Source organism: Budorcas taxicolor, chromosome 10 (genome assembly GCF_023091745.1).
Source record: "Budorcas taxicolor isolate Tak-1 chromosome 10, Takin1.1, whole genome shotgun sequence".
NCBI classification, from domain to species: domain Eukaryota; kingdom Metazoa; phylum Chordata; class Mammalia; order Artiodactyla; family Bovidae; genus Budorcas; species Budorcas taxicolor.
The window spans coordinates 26,782,510-26,790,431 of record NC_068919.1 but is presented as its reverse complement, the minus strand read 5'-3'; the positions used below and the strand labels follow the sequence as shown (position 1 = coordinate 26,790,431).

Sequence of the window (7,922 nt, the reverse complement as noted above, 5' to 3'; positions counted from 1 at the left end):
CTGTGGCAACAAGATGGAAGATACCAGATCCGCATGATCCATCCACTGGCAAGTGAGGACTAATCAGCTGTGTCCAAGAGATCTGGCCTTGGGAACCTTCGGGGGTCTTCCCAGGGTGGCCTGCAACCATTCGTCCTTTCCTCCCCAGCTTATGATACCATCAATGTGACTGAGCTTTTTTGTTTTTTAATAGATATAGATATATATTTATATATAAAATAGTTTCTTACAAAATAAAACCAAACTAACGAAAAATGAAAACCAACTTAAAAAAATCAACGACAATAATGAAAAGTCAAGCAGGACAGAGGTGGGCTTGAGGCCCGGGGGTGGCCCCTGGCGCTGCCCTGAGTCTGAGCGGGTGCGAGCTGGCGGGGCGGTGGGGTCGAGGTGCTCAGTCGCCCTTCTGCTTGGGGGTTTGCACAGTCCCATTGGCCAGAGCGGTGGTGCTGCCTGGGGAGGAGGCGGGTGGTGTCTGGGAGGGGCGCAGGTAGGTGCTGAAGAGCTTCCCGTGGAGCGGGTGGTGGAGGGAGAAGTCCTGGAACTCACCTGGAGGGGAAAGGAAAGACCTGAGGAGGAGAGGGAAGAGATCCCTGGCCCTCCTCACTGTCTCAAAGCCAAAGTACTGTCTCCTACCTCCCTGACAGTATTCTCCCAGCCTCACCCTGAGGATGTCCTGATCCCCCCAAGCCGGCCCCCAGCCCTGTGCTGCTGACACCCCGACTGCCTGCACGGGGCCTGCAGGGGATGACTCACAGAGGGAGAGACCCTGGTGGGCCCCTGCCTGGCATAGCTCGGCATGCAGAGTCCTGGCAGCGGGGCGCGGTGAGCCGAGCAGCAGGTGCAAGATGGTGCTGAAACCGTCTTTGTACAGCAGGCGGCCGGGCCCCTTGGCCTGCTCCTTTGGCTCCTCGGCAAAGAGCTGGGAGGAAAAGGGAGGCAGGTCAAGCTCTTTCCTTGGGACATCACCCTGCATGTCTGTCTGACGGGCTCCTCCTTTTTTTGCAATTATAATGGTCACAGCTGCTTCCATCTACCTGTTCCCAGTAAAGCCTCAGCAGAGATGCTGGGGCTCTGCGGTTCAGACAGTTTGGCACTGGGGTGGCCACCAAGCACCTACTAGCCAGAAGCTCCTGGGAACAGCTCACCGTGGGTGGGGTGAGCATAGGCACTTCGGGGCTGACCCCCACAATGTCCTGATACCTCAAAGGCCAGGCGAGTCAGCTCCTCCAGGCTCCTGCCCCCACTCAGAGCTGCCAATGCCAGGGCCACGTCTCGGAAGTCCACCAAACCATCGGCATCCTGGAGGGTGGGAGAGAAACCAAGGCAATGTAGGGACCAACCCCATACCCACCCTCCTGCTCTGGATCTCGGCTCCCCACTCTTCTCAGCAGGCATGGAGGTGACCCCTGTCCTGGGTCTGCTTGCCTCAGAACTGTGGGCCCTAAACTCTCCAGGTTCCCTGACAGTTCTCTCGGGGCATGGATTCGCTCATACTATACCTTTTCAAGTCACCTGGGTGACAAAGCTCTCCTATAAAGGGATCTCCTAGGAATGATGGAATCCCTCAGGTATGTTTAAGTTACCATCATTTCTGATAGACAATCAGGGCATTTCGGACCCCAAGCTGGAAAAACTGGTTCTCTTCTGACTCGGCCTGTGTGGGAGAACTGGTCCAGCTAACTAATAAAAGGGGGCCCCTGGCAAAATGTCTTACCAAGGAAAAAAAAAGCAAACCTGAGGATGCCGGCTGTGCTATGTCTATGAGGGACCAGGGCACCTGGGTTTTGGCTCTGCTCGGCTACAGGTTATGATGGGAAGCTCCTTTCAGGGACAGTCTGCCCCAGTCTAAGGAATCAGCACATCTGGGTCACTCTCTATCCCTTCAGAGGATGTTGAGAAGTATGGTCTGCATCTTAGATCAAAAAGAACTCCTTAGGACCACTGGGAGTTGTTCATAAACATTACGAATCATCTGAGGCTATTATAATTCAACAGGACAACCTGGCTAAGTCCCAGGAAATATATGGCTCATCAAAATTCTTGAGAAAGTTCAGGAATCCTCCAGAGAAGCTCTGAGACATTTAAAAAAAATCTGCCCAAGTATTACAGATACTTCTGGGTCTTAAACTCTCAACTGTCTAACCTGTCCAGTGTTGTCTCCTCCATGTCACCTTCCCCACCCAGTGCTCACAAGGTCATGTGATCCCCATCTCCAGTATGCCTCAGAAATTTATGGATCTCACCGACCATTATTTTTCCATCATTCTTTCCCACAATGACTAAAACACTGCTTCTTAATGTATAAAAAAAATGAATCTCCCAGGGGACCTCAGAAGATGTCTGTCTACCAACAGCTATTACAGCATCCAGCCTACACTCCAGATTGGCCATCCACACAGCCCCTGGGATACTGTCCTTAAAATCTTGAGCATCCCAGTCTCTTTACCTGCTGGAAGTAGCTAAAGGCACCAGCCACCGTCTGGGAGTCAGAGAGCTGTAGCTGCTTGGCAAACTCTTCCTGACTGATCCTTCGACTCCGGCCTGGCTCTGTCCCAGCGTCTACACAGCCAGGGGACAGCCTACAAGGGAATTGTCGTCGAAGGTGCAGCACTGACTCAGTTTTCTTCTGGAAACACCACCCACCAGCACCTTGGCCCCAGCCCCAAGAATCCTCCCAGCACAGGTACATCTGGTGTTTTTCCAAGAGGTACTCTGACTCATCATAGTACCTGGAAAGCCATTCCTACCTTTGTCATTGGGGTTATTATGTATCTTTTTTTCCTCCTTCCTTTTACTCCATTATCTTTCAAAAAAATTCTCATCTTCCTACTTTTTTTTTTTTTTTCTTTCTAAGGACTTTTCTTCCTCCTACCCATTCTCCCTTTTCTCTTCTCCTTTCCTCTTACCCATACCCTCATCTCCAAGGTCACTTACCCAGCCTTCCGAAGCACTTTGCCCAGTTCCCAGAGCTGTGGCTCCAAGGCCACCTTCAGCCGGCCCACCACAATCACAGGCAAGCTCTCTACAAACTCGCACTCGGTGGCTGGAATGCCTAGGGCCCTACAGGATGAAGAGGGTGGAATGCAGGGGGACTGAGTTAGAGGGCACGGTCGTCTGAGGGCTCGTTGCTGATTCTGGCCTGCTGACCAGGGAGAGGAGATCAGGCCCCTTTCACTCTCCCATCCCTCACACATCAGCTATCAATAGCCCTTCCTCCTGACCGACTGCCTCCCCCGCTACAGTTTTGCCTCAAAACCTCACTCAGCTCTCCTCCCCTTCCTGTGGTTCCTCTGCCCTGTGTATCTGCTTTTGGGAAACACCCCATGGGACACTCACTGTGCCATAACCCTCTGGACATTGTTGGCATAGAGGGTGGGGTCCCTGCTCTCCTCCGGGCTGGGGCGGTATACAGGTAGGAACTGAAACACACATACACAGGCTTCTCATCAGGACTTCCAAGTTAGGGGTGACCACTCCCACCCTCTTTCCCTGAAGATCCCCAGCTCAGCCGATGGCTGCTCTCCTACCCCACCCCTGGGAGTCATACCTCCACATCCACGATGCTGCAGGGCTGAGAGGCTGTGAGCCAGAGGACTTTGAGTCTAAGAGAAAAGAGACCTCAGATGCTCACCAATCTCTAACTACGGGCATCCCCCAGCCCAAGGATGGGAGTGGCAAAGTTCTGCCCACTGATATAAAAATCAGCTACTAGCTGTAGAGTCAGCTGGATGAGTATGTAGCTGGGAGATAGAAGGGCCAGAAAGGTGGTAGGTGGGATAAGAGAGTGCTGCAGGGCCCTGCCAGAGAAAGAAGTATAGGTGAGGGGTTTGAGGAACCACGAGAAGGAGCAAGCCTGGTGCTGTGGATAACCGAGGTAGAAAAGGCTGCAAAGTGGGTCAAAAGGCACCATAAGCACAGCAGGAATGATTAGCAGGGATAGCTGAGGGCACTTTCTGATAATATCTCAGGAGATCAGGACAAAACAAAGGGATATGGCATTCCCTTCTCTAGGGTTCTCTCAGTTCCAGGGATGAACAAGAGTGATTCACTTTGTCTGGAGGGTAGAAGACGGTCCCCACTCCCCACCCTCACCCCCAGGAATACCACTACTCACACTCCAGGGCCCCTCCAAGCCCAGCTGGTAGTGTCCTGTGGGAGAAGCAGAGGTGAGAGGAGAAAGGCATTACTTTTCTTCCCTGAACTGACTAATCCTCTCTGAGCAGAGGCCTGCACCCCGATCAAGCCCCACCTCCACACACATATCTTGTTGTGGCACCACGAGCAGTTTTCACTTACTCCCATTCAGGGTGGACTTGTGCCCTCCCTCCCCCAGCTGACGACTTACCAGACTGTTGGGGTAGCGGATGAGGACAGGCTGCACGGGCACCCCCGCGATGAAGGCTCCTAAATCCCATTTCCACCCCCACCCCCAAGGCAGAGGTTAGTGCATGGAGGCAGCTGGAGGGCATGGAGTACAGGGGTCTGGATCAGCTCCACAAGGAAATCTGGCTGGGCTCCATTTCATTTATAATTTCCTCTGCCTCCTGGAGACTTTCCAGCATCAGCTAGGAGGTTCTCTATCTCCCTCCCTCCCCCACCCCACCACTTTTCTTGGGTTATTCCAAACTCCCTCTCCATATATGGGGCCTCCTTTCCTACAGCCCTCCCATCTACTGCTGCTTTATTCACCTGGTTTGAATTTCAGCAAAGCCTTCTTGTTGGAACAGGTGCCCTCAGGAAAGAACAGTACCTGGTGGTGGGGGGGGAGGGAGGGGCGGATCAAGGGACCAGAATGAGGTGGGTGGAAGGGGAGAAGAGGCAAGAGAAGCGTCTTCAGGAGCACATAAAATAGGAGGAGGTCCTCCGACCTTGGACCCACCTGAGGCCACTTGCCTCCGGAGGTAGCCCGCCTTCGGACCTCTTCCACCACTCTGCGCCGGGAGGCGGGGTCATGCCTGGACACCAGGATGGCTTGGTTGAAGCGAAGAAGGGCTGGGGTAAAGACAGAACACAAGGGGTCACTTGGTTCTTCCCCAGGGGCACTAACACCAGAGCTCCCTGCTCCCTTCTAAGCACAGAGCTCAGAATCTAAAAGGCTGCTTCACAAATAGTATTAATTTGCATTTCATTTGCCAGTATCAGTTGATATGGCTTCTAACTTCTCCCTTCTCCACCTGGGACCAGTTCTCTCCAGAGTCTCTGACTCCTGTCCTTTTTTGCCCAGAGTAGCCATCTCTCCCCTTCACTCCTCTTAATCTCTCACCTCCAATGACGGGAACGGAAAGGTTCTCAGCTCGAGACACAACCTTGGGCAGGTCACAGGGCAGCAGAACAATGGGGTCAAAAAAAGTAGAGTGAGGGGCGGCAACCAGGACAGGCGCTTGAAGGCGAGAGGCCCGCTGGCCCCGAACGCGAATCCGGAGGAAACCCAGCAGGAAAAAGAGCAGGCGGCTGAGGCCCAGCACCCCATGATGGCACACAGTCCTGCAGGGCAAAGCTGGGCATCAGTGGAGGCAGCTATCCTGACCTTCACTCAGCCCCAAGCTCAGGCACCCAGGAAAGCAGGTGCCCTTCTTTTTCTCTCTGTTACCTGGCCAAGAGGCTAAAGTCTCTGGTTAGTCTGGGACATATCCGGGTGCATCGTTTAGAGTTAAGGTCTTGGGTACCAGGGTTTGAGCTTGGCTGACTCACCTCACCTACCCAGCCTGGGTAGGAGAATTTCAGAACCCTCCCTCATCCTCTTTTCAAAGAGGGAGCAGATGGACAGCAGGGAAGAGAAAGGAGAAATTGGGTCTTTGGGGGCTGATCCCCCACTTACTTCCTCCATCCGGTAATTGGCTCCTGAAGCTGCTCCTCAGTAAGACCAGCTACTTGCAGCCAGGCAAAGGGCCAGAGGAGGAAGAGGACGATAAAGGCCAGAAGCACTCGGATGGGGGCCAGCAGTGCCCCCAGGAGGCAGAACTGCAGAGGGTGGGAGAAAAGGCTACTTCAGGGCTGTGAGATGCTCCTTACAGGCTTCCCTCCCCAACAAGGATGGACCCAGGAGCAGAAGGCCATCAACCCCACCCCTGTGGATCAGCAGATAAGTAGTGTGGGAACAGGAGATGGGGTTGGAACGCAAGGTGGGATGAAGATACCAATAAGGGAAAGAGGATAAACGATTAATAGATCAGTGGCCTCACTTTCGTGTCTTTCAGTTGGTCCCCACCACACCTACAAAATTAAAAGGCTGTTAAGAGGATTCAAGGATAACCAGTGTGAAAGCGCCCAGCACTGTGTTTGGTGTAGAGGAGGCTAGAGAGAGTTCCTCCTCCCCCCACCCTCTTCCATAAATAGATCCCACGTCCAGCAGAAACCAGGTGCATAGTGGGCCTTTTCATTGTGGGCCTGGGAGGTAGAGGCCAGAAAACAGAGAGGTCCACTTTTCAGACCCAGGCCAGTCTCTAGTTCTGCCCAGCAGCACGCCCCCAGTTCTAGGAACTTGGGGGAGAAAAAGAGTTCGGCCTTACTCCACACGGCAGGGGTTGCCAGGGTGACTTCAGGGGCTGCCCTGGGGAAAGTGCAGGTAAACAAACCGAGCTCCAGGAGCCGACCTCAGGGGAGATGAAGGCAAAAGAAACCTTGGACACTCCCTTCTCACACCATTCCGCAGCTCCCCCAGGCCCTTGCGGCCCTCCACTTCCTGTAGCCACCCCCTTCTTTACTTCCCTCCCCGCCCCCACCAGGAGGTGCTGCAATGCGCGTGGAGGAGAGGGTAGTGCAAAGTGGGGTTGCTGAAAGGGCGCAGGGGGTGCAGGCTCCGGGCCCAGCAAGCTCTGCCATGTCAGAGCCTCGGAAAAGCACTCAGCACGCCTCTGCCCCCACCCCCGCTCTTCGTAGCCTCCAACTCCATCCTAGCCCATCTGCATCCGCAGGATGTAATCCGCAGTCGCCAGGGTTCTCCACCTCGCCCACCGCTGGGTCCCCTGCAGTCCTCCAGGCTCACCTAGTCAATTCTCACACACCTTCAGCCTGCCTATCGCCCAAGCCCGCGTCCTCTCCAGGACTCCTTGACCACCCCCGCCGCCCCCCACGTGCGAACCCCGGACTCCCCGCCCGGCTAGCCTCTCACCAACCTCCTTCCTGGATCTCCATCCCCATCTGCGTCAAGGCTCTAAAGGCCTCCTTTTTCTATCCGCGCGAGTCCTCCGGGCGCCCCCCGCCCGCACCTTACCTTAACCCTCTGGAGGCGGGAGAGATGTAACTCGTGCACGAAAGGGTTGGGGGGCGCTGGGGGTCCGGGGGTAGGGTCGAGGGGGGCCCAGTCCCCCGGACGTCCCTGGCTCATAGCGGCGGGAGAAGGTGGGAGGGCGGGCGCCCCGGCCCGGCCCCGGGCCCCTCTTTGCAGAGCAGCGGCTGCGCCTGCAGCGGCGGTGGCGCTCTGGCCGCGGCCCCGCCTGGTGCGGGGCGCCGAGGGGCGGGGAGCAGGCGGCGCGGCCGGGCCCGCGTTGTCAGGGAGCCGGCCGAGGGGCGGGGCTTCCAGCGCCCGGGTGCTGCTGCTCCTCCGCGACCGCAGCCGCGGCCGCAGCCCCTCGGGCCATTGTTACGAGGCTGCGGGTTGCGGGAGCGCAATGTCCGCCTGCAGGTTGTCCCCTGGGCTGGCCCTCTGGGACTTCCTCTGGGAAGACTCGGCCTCCGCCTCCCCGCAGGCCTCCGGCTCGGAGCGGGTTTAGGGCCGCGGGGAGCGAGCGAAGCGGAGAACGCCCTACGACCCCGCCCGGGCGTGGAGGTCACCCTGCAAGCGCAGACAGGGTGGGGCCCTCCGGCGGATGAGCAACGAACGGTGGGCGCTCAGTGCGCGGAGGCCCGCAGCTCCCGGGCGACGCTGGCCCGAGCTGTCCCGGTGGACTCCCGAGCCCCATCCATCTCTCGGAGGCCGA

At 56.3% G+C, this 7,922-nt stretch overlaps 1 protein-coding gene across 1 annotated transcript; it reads right to left on the bottom strand.

Annotated features, from left to right (window-relative positions):
- Nucleotides 1–288: 288 nt before the first annotated feature.
- On the bottom strand, nucleotides 289–7,370 carry LPCAT4 (lysophosphatidylcholine acyltransferase 4). The gene is made up of 14 exons (XM_052646814.1): nucleotides 7,217–7,370; nucleotides 5,822–5,964; nucleotides 5,267–5,487; nucleotides 4,883–4,995; nucleotides 4,693–4,753; nucleotides 4,349–4,407; nucleotides 4,118–4,152; nucleotides 3,551–3,605; nucleotides 3,340–3,422; nucleotides 2,938–3,063; nucleotides 2,450–2,582; nucleotides 1,204–1,302; nucleotides 757–922; nucleotides 289–549 (listed from the first exon to the last, which is right to left on the bottom strand). The coding sequence occupies exons 1-14, from the start codon at nucleotides 7,328–7,330 to the stop codon at nucleotides 395–397; spliced, it is 1,563 nt and encodes a 520-aa protein (XP_052502774.1). The 5' UTR covers nucleotides 7,331–7,370; the 3' UTR covers nucleotides 289–394.
- Between the last annotated feature and the right edge of the window lie 552 nt (nucleotides 7,371–7,922).

What these genes read in the sequence shown, in the direction of transcription:
- LPCAT4 (XM_052646814.1), bottom strand. Translation starts at nt 7,330, where the DNA reads ATGAGCCAGGGACGTCCGGGGGACTGGGCCCCCCTCGACCCTACCCCC. An exon ending in CCGGAGGCAAGTGGCCTCAG is followed by an intron (nt 4,754 to 4,882) that starts GTGGGTCCAAGG and finishes CCCCACCACCAG; the next exon opens with GTACTGTTCTTTCCTGAGGG. An exon ending in TTTGCTGAAATTCAAACCAG is followed by an intron (nt 4,408 to 4,692) that starts GTGAATAAAGCA and finishes AATGGGATTTAG; the next exon opens with GAGCCTTCATCGCGGGGGTG.